This window comes from Quercus robur, chromosome 11 (assembly GCF_932294415.1).
Source record: "Quercus robur chromosome 11, dhQueRobu3.1, whole genome shotgun sequence".
In the NCBI taxonomy this organism is placed as follows: domain Eukaryota; kingdom Viridiplantae; phylum Streptophyta; class Magnoliopsida; order Fagales; family Fagaceae; genus Quercus; species Quercus robur.
Window position 1 is genome coordinate 3,638,998 of NC_065544.1, and position 16,167 is coordinate 3,655,164.

Below are 16,167 nucleotides of genomic sequence, written 5' to 3' on the forward strand. Positions count from 1 at the left end.
TGATGCTAATGCTCTTAGCACTCAATTCCTCGAAAGGCTTTAAACTAAATATAATTGCTTTAATCAATCACTTTTGAGTCTCAAGACCCTTGATAGATAAATCACATTTATATGCATAGTTGTAAGTATCGTACAATACATATGATCATATCATGTACAAAAAGGTTTTGTATCATAAGGGTGTATCAAAAGTTCTCTTGAATAGTACGATACATAGGTGTATATATTCTGAATTTATAACGAATTTACTTCTTATATATTTATATCTATAATTTTTTATAATTTTATTAGGTGTACGATATGATACAAAATACAAAAAAAATAAAAATAATTGATTCATAATACGATTTAGGTTTTGACAACTGTGGTTATATGTATTAGAATGACCTTTTCTTTGAGGAAGTAAAATTATTTTTTCCATAAGATAATTCCATTTAATTAATACATTTTCTTATACTAGATCAAAGTTAAACCCCATGATCGTAAGGAAATGCAGTGGAATCCAACCATTCATTACTATTGATGAACTCTGACACTGTGAAATTATATGCAACATCAACATCCATTATGTGATACCCTTTCCATTGAACTCTATCATCAGTTGATGAGTCGGGCCCACTATTGTCATACTCTCCGTAGTACAAAGTTTTTAATTCTTGATCATCATTATAATTGGACCACTGTGTCCACCCAGTTGCATTAATGAAGTAGCCAATGTGGGAATTTAGATAGACTGTCCGAGAGTACACCCCCATGGTCTTCCTAAGTAGCTTTTCACATTGCTAGAACTAGAGTACAAATCATTTGTAGCAAAAATTGAACAATTCTGGATGGAAATTCCAGTGTCCTCATCTGGGCTGTCACGAGACTGTGCTATGATAACTGTGAATTGGCTAGGCATTGGCATTCTGGACCAAATATTACATCCTTGAAATACCACTGCTACATTCCCAAGTATGAAATCTATAGTCCCCAATATGTCACACTCTCAGTAGAATTGTCGAAAGGAATGGACATACAATGTATCCTGGTAACCATTAATATGGCACTTGTACAAAGCTGCAAAATCCGCATTTACTCTCAAGGCAACTGCTTGATGTTTCTTTGCTCCAGCCCTATTCTCTATACATATGTCTCGTGCCAGAAAGCCATCGCCAGACACCGCTAAAATCCAATTTAATTCAATTTGAACACGAAAATAAATTAATACATGTTAAATAAATATAATGCATATTTAGTGTCAATGGAAAAAGATAAATAAAGAGCAGACATAATAATTTTTTGTTAACATATTTCAACTTAATAATATATGAAAACATAACTCTTCACTTTTTTAAATCCTAAAAATTATATATGATTTATTTTGCACTAAATTATGCAACAATTTCCTTGGACTCTAAAGTCATAGACTACACTAAATTCTCTTATATAAGCAACATTATGTTTTCATATCTTATTTTGTACATAACTCCAAACCCCCCCCCCCCCCCCCCCCAAGAAAAAACAAAAGAAGAAGAAGTCCAGCTTGGAGAAAAAAAAAATCTGGTGAATTAATGATTACGACATTGAGAGGAAAATATGATTTTGAGAAAAATTGAAAAACTAAACAATTTGACCCAAAAATAAATAAATAAAAAACAGCACTTCCAATTTCACTCTATCGAAACTATTTTATAGTCTGTTTTACCAAGCCAAAAAAAAAAAAAAAAATTAGAGTATAATTTGTTTCCCATTTACTTAGCTATATAGCAGCGAAACATACAAGCATAGCTAGCCTCCAATTTTTTTAAAATTATTGTAACTGAAATTAGTAAAATTATTAGTAAAAATAAAGGAAAATAAATGAAATGATATATTTTCCAATCTTAATGTTTAAACTTATTGTGGTAAGGAAAACTAAATCATTAATAAGATTTTTTTTTTTTCGAAATTACTTCCAAAGACAAGAGTATATAGACAAGATTTTTTTAAATATCTCTATCATCAAGATGAAACACTAATTGACTTTTGGTTTAGACTGGATTTAAATCCAAGATCTTTTACTCGACACCAAGATACTTTATTAGTTGAACTAATTCTAGAACCCACAATTTATGGACAAGTTAGCCACACTTCTTAAGGTGGTTAATGTCTTAAATATGACAATATATCCCTTAAATTTATGCACTTATTAAGAAAACGTTTTTTAAAAAATTTTAATTTTTTAAAGAGGGAGGGTCATAGGCTCATATGTATGGGTTAATGCTTTTTTTTTTTTTTTAGGGGTTTAGTTACTTATTTCTTTTTTCCTTTTTTGTGTGTTTTGGACTAACTTAAATCTTGAGAGGGGGTTAAGTGTTACTTTTGGAACACTAAAATTTATATATATATATATATATGGAGGAAATTTTAACCTATGAGTCATCAGACTAAGACACTAATCGGTTTATATGAGAGCCCATGTTCTTGACAAGCTGATTGCAAAGAGAAGCAAATAAAGTTTCAGAATATTGGAGGAAGCCATCATAGTTTGATGAATTACCCAATTACTACCCAATTTACTCACCAACGGATATGGTAATTATTCTGAATGGGCTGTCAAGTAGGAGGATCCAAAGGGGCTGATTCATTGCCATTTTTGATACTTCCACTCTTCATCTCCCCCTTGTGCACGTATCTAGCCCAATATCTGAGACAATTCATGTTAGCCCATTAATCACCACAATTAAAAAGAATAAAATAGTCTCTCTCCTTTTCAATGTGGGATTAAACATTTTCACAACTCTTCATCTTCCATATTCACTCTCACATCTTTACATTTATGTTATAACATTTACTCATTTTAATTATTTAATATTAAAATGTTCCAACACAGAGTGTACAAGAATAAGCGTGTAAAAATATTTTCCCATTGCTGAGCCTCATAAGTAAAATAATGCAATTTGGAACATTAACGACTTAAAGTTAAGTTGTATACTTTTCTTTTCTTTTAAGACTAAGAGTAATGAATTGGATTACACAGACATTGAGAGCAGAGTGTGGAAAAACATTCTTTTACACTTATTTGCAATTACTATTTTACACGCGTATATATTTACAATTGACGTGGAAATAGCCCTTACATTAAAAAAAAAAAAAAAAAAAAAAAAAAATCTACATTTTAACATATAAAAATGAAAATAACAAAAGAAAGAAAAAAATAGTAGATATCTGATAATCAAAACCTTAATGACAATGCTATATGCTTCTTTTCTTTTCTTTGACGGAAAACATCTGGAGAGAGCTAGCAATGATGTCAATGTTCTACGCTTCGGATGGAGAGGGCCAACGTGCACAGCATGATGAGAAATAAGATTTAACGACACAGACCATAGTTTTCACATCATTTTGAACAACAATACTCAAAACACCTTTATCAAAGAGACCCTTATTTTCTCCCATTCCAAGGTTTATTTGATCGAGATTAAGGAGTGATGGGTGGAAGACCGAAGACCCGAAGTTCCCCTTAAAATTTGTTTTTCAGGACATTGCCTTTTGAAGCAGTCAAGTCTTCAAAGTTCTAAGTTCTAACGCTTACGAGGGGGCAAATTCAATTATGCAAGTAGGACTCTTGGTGCTTATATGGGTAACTGTAACTGACCAACTGTTCTTTTTCCCTTTTTAGATTAGGAAACCATTCACTGTATAATATAACATACACTTTTCATATAAAGTTCACAGTTTTACTACGGTGATCCAGCGGTTATTGCCTTATTACTCTCAAATAATTTGGGGTAGAAGTTACAAATTCGAATCCAGCAACAATGAAAAGCAAATGGGAAAAACCTCACACCCCCAACTCAATGCCGCTATGGCTCACCAATTCCCCAGATTGCTAGTTCGAACCCAGCAAGTAAGGCGTTACTATGGTAATACCTAAGTAGAAAAGCCATTCTTTTTTTTACTTTTATTTATTTATTTTTTTGATCAATAAGATAGAAAAGTTATTCTGGTCACTTATTCCTACCCTTCTTTGTCGGCTAAAATATCTATTTCATCCTCAAACTCTATCAAAAGTTTGTTTTTCATCCTTAAGTTTTAAAATTTTCTTTTTCGTTCCTAAACTATATAAAAAAATAAAAAAAATTCATCCCTAAATTATTAAAAATGTTTCACTTTCAATCCTTAAAATTTAAAAGAAGTTTTGTTAATCCCTAAATTATTGAAAGAAGGTTTTTTTTTTCTTTTTTTTCTTTTTTTTTTCTTTTTTTTGTCTCTAAACTATTGGGAAAAAAAAACATTACAAAGTTTAAGGATGAAATTTTTTTTTTTAATATTTCGGGATGAAAAGAAAACTTTTGATAAGGTTAAGGGAAAAATAATAATATTTTAGTCCATTGTTGTTTATTTTTTTTTAAAAAGGATTCACATTTTTACACACCGAATGTCTATAGTTTTTTAAAAATTAATACATTTGAAACATGATTTTCCATGATGCACTGCAAGGATAATCTGTACTTTATGTGGGAGACAATCAAAACCCTTTTGAATTTATTGGGATTTAAAAATAAATAAAAAATAAAATAAATAATAAATAAATAAATAAAACCACCTAGCTAGATGGTCATTGTGGTGGAACAACAAGATTCTCTCCATTTCACACACATACCATTTTATTTTAGGATTAGGAACCGTTCAATTTCACTATATATAAATGGAGAAAATCGAATTAACTAAAAACAAAGTTCATTTAATCTTGACCTTTATTTTATAATAAATGGTTTATGTTAGGTGCTAAAAGTTTAGAACAATTGGTATGAACACAAACTTGTCTAGATATAGATTTTAGAGTCTATAGGGTATATTAGACAATGTTCAAGGAGTTGCAAGTTAGAATACAAGAAAAAAGAAACTGCAGGTCCAAGAATTCGAAACATGCCAGGTTCGACCGATTGAGAAGAAGGCTCGACCGATCGAAACATGGATCTGCAAAATTTAATTTCGACCCAACAGCTCATTAAGCCCATTAAATGATTAGGGTTTCAGATCTATTTTACTAAGTATTTAAAAGAAACCCTAAGACATGTTTTGAATAAACTTTAGAGCTTCTCTTTTGAGATCTAAAAGATGTTGTGCCTTCTTCATTAAAAGTCACTATCAGAAATCATTCTCATACCAGTAGATCTAAAGTTGCTACATATAAGATCAATGGCTACTAATGATCTAAAGTTTTGAGTGGGACCTTAGAGTTACAAACAGGGGTGTTTGTGTGCAACAAATTCAGATAGAAGAGTCCCCAGATTCGAAGCTACGTGTGGTTACATGAGTAAGTACTACAAGAGATAGTTTTAGATTTAAGAAAAAATCTATCGTAAAACTTCCATTCTATTTAGTGAATCTGTTCCTTGAGGATTGTTTAAGTTAAATCCTCCCCAGGTTTTTTACCTTGAAATTGGACTGTTTCATTGGTTTTCCTGAGTCATTATATATTGCTTGTCTTATTTACTTTTCTGCACTTAGTGATATAATTGTTTGTGTTTAACCTAGATCTGCATAATAAACCTAAGTAGCAACTTGGTTAATTAATTAGGTTAAACAATTTGAGTGTTTAGGGGTCTAAATAATCAAACATTTTTAGATTATGTCATGTCACCAATTGACTAACAAAACTCTCTAAAATAATTTTTTTTTTAAAAATTTAATTTGAGTGGTGGTTGTGCAACTATAGACACCGAAATTTATATAGACTTTTTCATACCCGTTAGACATGCACAATTATATAGGCCCACCACAAAACACTGGGGGGTTGGGGGGTGGGGGGAGATGTGAAACAATATACATTATTTATTGTGTTAATAGACATACCATTATAACTCAAAAACCCACGTTGTAACTAAGAACCTTGTAGCTTAATTGGTTAGAATTTTCTTCCATTCCCAAGACATTTAGGGTTAAAATCCTCCTCTTCTATTGTAACAATCGAATTATCAAAAATAAATACGTTGATATGTTGTTAAGGTGAACAAATCAAACATATCAAATATATATATATATATATATATGCAAAAGCATACAAATATTGCACATTGTGGAGATGTAAATGAAAATTTTAGGGCCATATATATATATATATATATATATATAAATATATATATATATATATATATTTTTCTACTCAAATGATTGGTTTAAATTACGCATTTTGTAACGATTGAGAATATTACACCACTCAATTTTTTATTGGATGTGTATATTGACAATTCCAACATTGTATTAGATTCTTCTTACATTTGCAAAATTTTCTAGATAATTAGAGATCTATAACTTTCAAATAGTAAATAACTTCTTATTTATACAAAATTTGGCATATGTGCAAGGATGAACAAGAGCTTATAATCCAATGGTAGAAATTTTAAAATATTATCCAATAAAAATTTATTTCTTGGGTTAATTATATTTTCGCCCCCTTAATTATTAGGCCATTTACGATTCCTTCTGAACTAGAAAGAGGGTATTTTAATCAATTTGGTATATATGGAATATAAAGGGAATCAGAAAAACTTGCTAGGTCTTAACACAAAGTGGATAGTCATAACTCCTTAAAAATGTATTTTAATTATATACCTAGATATTTGGGCATTATCTTCTTATTACTATATTTAATTTTGTATAATTAAGCTATAAACTGCATTACTCCCTATTATTTATCTTTACATATTTTCTTGAATAAAATGTCATTTATTGTTTCAAGAATTCAAGTAAAAAATAAGCTTATAAGAGAAGGAAGGGAGAATGAAGGTCAAACTAGAATTAATGAAGAGCTAAATGACCATTAATATCATGCTTAAATGTCTAATGAGGTACCTCATGGTGCAATTGGAGTGCTTAGGGCATGTACCATATTTGGAAGGCTCAAATTAAGGAAAGAAATCAGAAATGCATAATCTAAAAAGGAAAAATCAGATTTGATCATTGATCAGTATTATGTGCATATCTCTCTTCTCAAAAATCCAATTGACCCAAGGCTAGATGGGTTGGAGCCGTAACTTCAAATGGCTACTGAAAATCTAGGTGAAAATCAAAAGGCAAGAATTTTATTTTCTTTCTTTTCTTTGAAGTTAGGGTTTCAACTTGAATGGTGGGGAACGAATTTTGGAGACACAAAGCTTTTATTTTCATATTCTCTCATGGTAGCTAAAGCCCTCAGTTAGGGCTAGGGGTTATGTTTCTTCTATTCAGTATGATAAATTTTTGTGGTTATTCCTAAGTTTTGAAACAACAACATATTTGATTTTTTAATGAGATTTGTTTTTATATATGAGTTCTTTCATGCTTTCAATAAGTTCAATCACATTTTTCTTATTGTTTAGATGAATTTCTCATAGTTGCAATTATAAAATAAGTTTTAAAGAAAACTATTCTAATTAAATTATTAATCCAAGTTACCATGCATTCTTGGATTGTCTCAGTTCAATAAAATCATAGATTTTTCATTGTCTAAGAACAATTAATTGTGAAAAATATTTCTTTTTAGATCACAAAAAAATTTTATACCAATATAGGAAAACACTAGGGGTGTCAATTCGGTTTAGCGTGTCAGGTTCGTGTTGTGTCGAGGTAGGGGTATTCGATTAAATGACTCAACCCAAACCTAACCCATTTAATAATCGTGTCATGATCCTTCAACCCTAACCCGACTTGTTAATAAGATGTGTTGACGTGACCCAACCCACTTGACACGCTTAATAAACAAGTCATGTTAGGTTGACACGAATGTGATACAACCCATTTCAACTTACTTAATATTAAATATAATATTTATCTAGAAATAAATTTTTTTTTACATCCCAAAAGTAGTGTATACGCTTCAAGTCTTCAACCCACATTCAAAATAATCTAGTCAACAAACATATAACACCTATCTAGAAAATAAGTTCTTTACAAAAATATAAGAAGGTTTAGAGATTTAGGGTTTGTAGGGTTTAGAGATGTAAGATTTGTAAAGTTTCAATTTCTAATTATATTCCTTGTAAGTTTTTGTAATTATTTACTTTTATTTTTAGGTTTAAAATATAGGTTGGATATAAAAGGTATTTGACAAATCTAAAATAAAATGAATATTTATTTGTTATACGAGTTAAACGGGTTGTGTTAAATGGGTCATTTGGGTTTACACAAATAAATTGGCATGTCAAACGTGTCTATTGCGGGCCACGCGTGTTGACCCGCTTATGACCCGTTTCTTATCGTGTCACTTTCGAGTCAACCCGTTTATGACCCAAACCTGTTAAGGCCAAATCTGTTAAGGCCCAACCCTAATCCGCAAAAACCTGTGTCGAGTTCGTGTCATGTTCGCAAGTTGGATCAAACATTGACACCCCTAGGAAAGACCCTAATGCCCTAGTGTTTACATTATTGATGTAAACTAGTCATTATTTTTCTTCTTCACAAAAATTGTTGTTTAATTACATTTTCTTTGAATTTACCCTACTCCTTGTGGTTCGTGCTCGATACTCCGAGAATTATATTACTACAATTTCTTGCACTTGGGAGTGAGCAAGCAAACAACAAGGGGCTATTTGCTTATTTCTAATAGTTTATATTTTAAGGGGGACATTGTGAAGTTAAGAGGGGAAAAATATAAATTACTTCATTATGTCATCTTTTGTCAATTTTAATATCTAAAAACCTTTTATCAATTTGATTACCAAACAGGTATCATAAAATTTTCTTTTAATCAAAAATGGGTGTAATAACTTTTTTTTATAGAAGAAGATGGGTGTAACAACTTGAAAACACTTTATCATTATAATTTATCAAACAGTACTTAAAATGCTAAAGAAACTTTTTAATTAAAATTCTTTATCTAAAACTCTACCTCCAAATCCAATAGTAATTTTAAATCAGGCAATCTTCAGTCTTTTTTTATCATTCCATATAACTTAATTACAAGAGAAGATTTCCCACACTATCAAAAGGATTCGGAATATTATATGAAATAAGATCCATTTCCAAAATTTAAACAAATGTAAGATATGTCGTTTTTTTTTTTTTAAGTACGATAGAATTTCTATATTAAAAAAAGAAAAAAAAATATATATATATATATATGTGCCCCAATTGAGCTAATTGAAATTCACTATTTAGGTTTCTTCAAAAAAAAAAAAACACTATTTATTATTTAATTGATTTTGTATAATTTATATGGTTCAGATATTTTAAATGACACAAGTTTTATATTTTTGCACAAAAAGTTTTAAAACAGAAATTAAGGCTCCGTTTGGTATTGTTGTTCTAGTAACGTCGTTTAAGTGTTGTAGAAATACGTATGGGTGAAAAAGTATTATAGAAATACATGTTGTGTTGTTTAAACAACGAAAACTGTTATTTAAACAACAGTTACAACACTAACAAACATTGCCTAAGAATTTTAGGAAGAGAGTATCTTCAGGTAGGGTTGTCCAGGATCGGGTTTTGAGTTAACCCGTACTCAACCTGGTTGGTTTGGGTGAACAAAAAATGGACCTGAGACCGACTGAATTCAGGTTGGACCCAATGGCTCGGGTCGTCGATTGAGCGGGTCGGAACCATCAAGTAATTCGGGATTGAAGCACAATAACAAAGAGAACAAAAATTCAAAACCCAGACTCAAAAAAAAAAAAATATATATATATATATATAAAAACCCAAACCCATGAGAAATCAACCAAAGAACAGAGAAACCAAAACTAACCCATACCCATGAGGAATCAACCCAAAGAACAAAGAAATCAAAACCCAAACCCATGAGAAATCAACCCAAAGAACATAGAGAAATCAAAACCCAAATCACAAACCAGAATCCAAACCTTTAAAAATCAAATAGCACAAATAAGTCCACAAACCCTAGATTTATGAGACAAAAAGAGAGAACACTAAACCGGCACCACCACCTCTCCCACCATCACCACACCTGTCACAAGGTCAGTAAGAAATTAAAAAAAAAAAATACTAAACCCACCATTAGATGCACAAGATCAAAGCTTCATATGGCAAATCAAAGGAAGCTTTAAGGGAGAGGGGTTTGGGTGAGAGATAGCCTACTTGAACTGAACAACGGCGGGTCATTGAGGATGACGACTTAACAACGGCAACAGTAAGAAGTGGCTAGGGTTAGGGATTTGAAAGAGAGAGCGGGGAACGTGAAACTAAAAGCAGTGGCTCGTGGGAGTGGACTGGTGAGGCTTGAGAGTTGAGAGTCTTGTGACTTGAGACTCTGATGAGAGTGGAGTGGAAGACTGAAAAGTCTGAAACTCTGTTTTGATTTGATTTTGCATTTGCATGTACTCTTAGGATCTGTTTGGATTGAGCTTATTTTTGCTGAAACTGAAAACTGAAACTAAAAACACTGTAGCAAAATAATTTTTAAATGTGTGAATAGTGTTGTGAGACCCATTTTTAATAAAAAAGTTGCTGAAAAGTGATATTTGTGGGTCCCGTGAACAGTGCACGGGACCCACTAATGTGATAAAGGGACGAAAAAGTAAGAAAAGTGCAGCTACTGTTCATGAACAGTAGCTGCTATCCCCTGCTGCAACTGACAAAAAAAAAAAAAGGAGAAAACGCAACTCACAAAACGCAACGCACGTTTCAGTGCTATCCAAACACATACTTAGTTTAGTGTGTAAGTTTAAATTATTTAGAATTCAGGCTATAGAGTAGAGGGCAGAGGCTATATGGGTTGTCTTACCACTTCACTGACCCAAATTTTTTTTTTTTTAAAAATCTAAAACTATCGGTCAAGTCGGGTAATACAGGTTTTTAATACCTTAACCCGTTACCCGAACCGATAATTCGGTTTTTGTTAGAGGCAAACCCGAATCAGACCGATTTGGGCGAGTCACTAAACCACTAGACAGCCCTATCTTCAGGGTATCTTCGTATATCTTTTCCCTCATCCCATAGCTTTCCCCTTCAGGTTTTTCCTTTTTGGTATGCACAATTTGGCCTTTTCTACATACCACCTCCCCCTCCTCATGTCTCCTTTTAGTATACACAATTTGACCTCTAACGTTTTATAAGTGTCAATTTCATAACATTTTGGTATTATATCAAAATAGCCTTTGTTGTCATTAAGATAATGATGAAAAATGCTTATGTAACTTACGTCAAAATAAAAAATTATTCCTATGCCTAGGATGCTATGTAGATTGCCACGAGGCTGCTTAACAGCCACCCGTTTGGACTCAAAGAAAGAGTTGTAGATTTTTAGTTTTTTGGACGTTTAAGGTCAGGTGGAGTACACAAAATATACCTTACACCTTGGCCACGAGTACACAATACCTTCAAACTGGATTTCATCCATGATATCCTTGAACACTCTCTCCGCATTGTTTCTTCTTTGTTTAGCAACTACTCTATCCTTAATGAATTAGCTTGAATCCCAATCTTAGGATCACAGGATTGGCTTATTACTTGTAATTGCTCTCTTTTAACCTTTATCAGTGAAGAAACATTGCCAAAATGCTGCCTTTGCGACAAGCCTTTAAGACTTTTGAACAGTGGACTAGCTTCTGCAATTAAAGAGTGCCAGGCTTCCTTCATAACTTGGTTTACTTAAGAAAAAAATGGTTTTTTTTTTTTTTTTTGGGGACAAATTATCATTTTGGTTCTAAACATTTACACTATATGTCAATTTAATTCTTATTATTTTAAATGTGTTAGATTGGTCCATAACATTTTGGTATTATGTTAAAATAGTCACTGTCATTAAGTAATAGATAAAAAATAGTAAAATGGCTAATGTGACCTAAATACAATTTTGTCATTTACTTTTACTTTTGTTTAATTTATTTTTCTAACTTTTAAATTTTTTTCAATTTAGTTCTGTTAGTCTCGTCAGAAAATGGAATTAAGTGTTTCTTTAATCCACGACCTAAAGTCTTCTACAGATTGTATGCGCCTTTCCAATAGACGAGCTGCCTTGTTAAAGCCTAAAGGCGTTAAGCTACATCTTCTTTCTTTTTTTCTTTTGTTTTTTCGTGAGATAGACGTTAAGCTAAATCTGATTGATTTAATCAATTGCCTTTGAGTCGCAAGACGCTTGATAGATTATTCACCGTTATATCATATATATATATATATATATATATGTATGTATGTATTAGAATGACCTACTACACGATCTAATTAGTTACCTTTGAAGAAGTAAAATTATATTGGCCATAACTTTGGTACAAAATTAAAGATATATATATATATATTAAAAAAATAAATAAAAAAATGAAGAAGAAGAAGAAGAATCCAATTCCATTTAATTAATGCCTCTTTATACTAGATCAAAATTATTGAACCCCATCATGGTATGGAAATGGAGTGGAATCCAACCATTCATCATTATTGATGAACTCTAATATCGTGAAATTATATGTATCTATTTTATTCATTCTATGATACCCTTCCCAAGTAACTCTATCATCTGTTGATGATCCGGGCCCATGATTCTCATACTCCCCATAATACAAAGTGTCTAATTCTTGATCATCATCGTCATTATCATCACCATTAGACCACTGTATCCACCCAGCTGGGTCAATGAATTTGTCAATGTAAGAATTTAGGTAGACTGTCCGAGAGTACTCCCTCCATGGTCTTCCTAGGTAGCTTTTCACAGTGCTAGAACTTGAGTACAAATCATTAGTAGCTAAAATTGAACAATCCTGGAAGGAAATTCCAATGTTCTCATCTGAGCTATCACGAGATTGTGTTGTGATAACTGTTGGCCATGCAATGGCATTTTCGACCAAATATTACATCCTTGAAATACCACCACTGCATTCCCAAGTACAAAATCTATAGTCCCCAATATATCACACTCTTGGTAGAATTGTCGAAAGGAATGGACATACAATGTACCCTGGTAACCATTGATGTGGCATCTGTACAAAGCTACAAAGTCTTCATTTACTCCCAAGGCAACTGCTTGATGTTTCTTTGCTCCAGCGATATTCTCAATAGTTATGTCCAGTGCTAGAAAGCCATTGCTAGACACCGCTGAAGTTTGATTTTAATTCAATTTGAGACAATCATAAATTAATACATGTTAAATAAATTTGATGTATATTTAGTGTTAACAACGAAATATAAATAAAATAATAGACATAATAATTGTTTGTTAACATATTTCAACGTAATAATGTAGGAAAAAATAAGTCTCGCTCTTTTAAATCTTAAAAATTATTTATGATTGATTTTTCACTAAATTTCACAAAAATTTCCTTAGACTCTAAAATCATAGACTGCCCTAAATTTTCTTATATAAACAACATTATGTTGCCATATCTTATTTGGCGCCTAATTCTAAACCCCCAAAAAAAAATTTGATGAATTAATTAATACGAAAGTGAGAGAAAAATATGATTTTGAGAAATGAAAAACCGAAAAATTTGACATGAAAATAGTACTTCCAATTCGACTCTATCAAAACTATTTTATAGTATGTTTTACTCAACAAGAAAAAAAAAACAAAACAAAAGAGGTGATTTTTAGACTATAATTTGTTTCCTGTTTACTTGGCTATATAGCAGCTGAACAAGTAAACATAGCCAGCCTCTAATTTTTATTTTTATTTTTCAATTCTTATAATTAAAACCAGTAAAAAATAAAGGAAAAGAAATGAAATGATATATTTTCCTATCTTAATGCTTAAACATTTTGTAGTAAGGAAAACTAAATCATTTATAAGATTGTTTAAAAACAATGTTTTATTTTTTTGAAATTACTTCAAAAGATAGAGTATGGAGATCTCCATACTCTAGAGGGATGGAGCCACGGGGCACCTTGAAGTACTGATGGTTCATGGACAAGTTTTTTTAATTTATTTTGTTAGGTACAATAGAATTTCAATTTACGATGTTTACTTTATGTCTCATGATGGTTGCTTTCCATAATCAAGCTGAAATATTAATTAGTTTTTGGTATAGGCAATGTTTAAACTATAATTTTTTTTTATTTGACGACAAAATATTTTAACAGTTGAACTAACTGGAATTTACTATCTATGTACAACTTAACTCTTGAGAGGGTGTTTGGTTTTAAACGCTTATTAGTATATGTTTGGTTTTAAATCCATAGTTGCTGATTACTATAAAAAATTTATACTGTAGGAAAAAAATATTTAGGGCCAGGTCAGGGGATGGCCCTGGCCCTTGCTCTAAATGTGGCTCCCTCCTGGGAATGACACAAATTATTAGATATATAAATGCTAGACATCCCGAGAGTTGCAGATCTGAAAGTTGTCCAGCCATCCCCCACACTTCTGTTACCAGTAATTTTAGTGGCATTAGTTCCTTCTCCACGCAGAAAAATGTTTGGCTTGTTACTCGGGATTTCCACATTTTCCTGATAAACCCCTTGTTTCACATAGATAATTGTTTTATCATTGCTATTGTTTGGAGCAAAGTTAATAGCATCAGTGATGGTGGTGAAGTTTCCAGTTCCATCTGCAGCCACAGTCAGCACCTTGCTCGGGTCATATCCAATCCGAGTCCGACTCTTTTAATTTCCTTGAAATCCACTTTGGAACATCCACGTCCATGAGGTGCCTATTATTATTGTTATTTTGGCTAGACAGAATGGAAAGAGCATTACTTACATGCTTGTAAGTATATGGAATTCCGTAGCCGTAGGGTTAGCAACAAAGGACCCGAAGCTGAATCCAAGCCCTCCAAGCATGTGTTCTTATTTGTGAGTGCTGCGCTAAGCTGAGCTATTGCATCGGCTAGCTTCCGTTTATTAATTATGGGTGCGTCCTGGATTAGGGACACTGATCTTTGTAAACAAGACATGGTGATTTGTTGGAGTTCATTGCAGTCGTGGATGGTTCCTTGTTGTTTTTCAATGATATCATTTCCAAAATCCAAGAGCTGATTTAAAAGCTCTTCAGACTTGGATATTGCAGTTTGGAGGACGGTAAGGAGGTTGGCTTTGTTGTTTGGACTGGTCTCATCTGAGTGTTTCAATGAATTAAAACAGACAACTGGGTATGGTGTGGTTTTGCATACTGATTTTATGGAAGACGAATGTTGGGAATATTTCATAGAAGAAGAAGAGTTGAGAGCCCATGTTCTTGACAAGCTGATTGCAGAGAGGAGCAAACAGAGTTTCAGAATATTAGAGGAAGCCATCAATTAAAGTCTGATGAGACAAATTGAAGTTTAGACTAACATATCTATATATAAAAGGAGTCAATACGCAAAGCTACAGGCACATGATTACAGAAGGGATGGCCATACCCAATGGGTAATGGATATCCAACCCTACCCAATCCAAATGTTCTAGGTAATACATGGTTCTTCATGGGTAGAGTTTAACCGGGTAGGGTATAAATATTACCCGAATTGTTCGGGTAGGGTATGGATATTATCCAAACCCGACCCGTATATAAAAATAAAAATAAATAAATAAAAACCTAAACCTCTCTCACTCACCTATGTTGTGCATAGCACCGAAAATGCTGAAGAAGTAAACGGAAACCGAGCCGGCGAGCCAGAGCTTCGAATTGTGAAGCAAGCCTTTCACGATCTTCTTGATTGCGATGGAGATCCAAATCAAGGTCGCGACCACGATGAAGCCCAATTGCCTAGTGGAAAGGAACGGAGGCCAGTGAATCGAACCGACAGTAAGCTTGGTTTTGGCCTAGACGAAATTGGCCATTGACTCAGCGAGTCACAAGAAATCGCCCTGGTCCATCTGCTCCGATTGCTTGGGGGACTGGTGCGGAGTGACGAGGCGGATGTAAGGGAGGGCATTGACACCGAAGAGAGCAAAGCTCTGCTAAGATTCTTTGAACAACTACGACTACAACTACAATACTCTCGATGTTGCAAAAGAAGAGGTTATGTAAACTTATCTTATTTTATTTTTTTAATTTTTTATCTAATTAAATTTCAATCTCTATCTCAAAAAAAAAAAAAAAAAGCATATACAAACTAATCAATAATTTAAAAAATATATATATATATATATTTTTTTTTTATTGATTAGTTTTTTCTTTTTTAAGATAAAGCTATTGGTTAGATTTTAAGTTAACATGTTTTGGATTAAAATAAAAAATTATATGGGTTTTGGGTAGGGTATGGATATCCATGGATAATAAATCCAGATAAGAGTCGGGTATGGATACTAATGGGTATTGATATTCGGGTATCCATGGGCAAACTTTTCGAGTAG

The 16,167-nt window shown here is 32.4% G+C and overlaps 1 protein-coding gene and 1 pseudogene across 1 annotated transcript; both read right to left on the bottom strand.

Annotated features, from left to right (window-relative positions):
* Positions 1 to 467: 467 nt before the first annotated feature.
* Positions 468 to 2,615, bottom strand: LOC126707178 (probable pectinesterase/pectinesterase inhibitor 12). Its single transcript, XM_050406774.1, has 4 exons — positions 2,546 to 2,615; positions 1,020 to 1,164; positions 779 to 908; positions 468 to 680 (listed from the first exon to the last, which is right to left on the bottom strand). The coding sequence occupies exons 1-4, from the start codon at positions 2,613 to 2,615 to the stop codon at positions 468 to 470; spliced, it is 558 nt and encodes a 185-aa protein (XP_050262731.1).
* Positions 2,616 to 12,281: 9,666 nt separating this feature from the next.
* LOC126706396 (probable pectinesterase/pectinesterase inhibitor 12) lies at positions 12,282 to 15,122 on the bottom strand (annotated as a pseudogene).
* Positions 15,123 to 16,167: the final 1,045 nt, after the last annotated feature.

What these genes read in the sequence shown, in the direction of transcription:
- LOC126707178 (XM_050406774.1), bottom strand. Translation starts at nt 2,615, where the DNA reads ATGGCAATGAATCAGCCCCTTTGGATCCTCCTACTTGACAGCCCATTC. An exon ending in AATAATTACCATATCCGTTG is followed by an intron (nt 1,165 to 2,545) that starts GTGAGTAAATTG and finishes ATTGGATTTTAG; the next exon opens with CGGTGTCTGGCGATGGCTTT. An exon ending in TGTACTCTAGTTCTAGCAAT is followed by an intron (nt 681 to 778) that starts GTGAAAAGCTAC and finishes GGGTGGACACAG; the next exon opens with TGGTCCAATTATAATGATGA.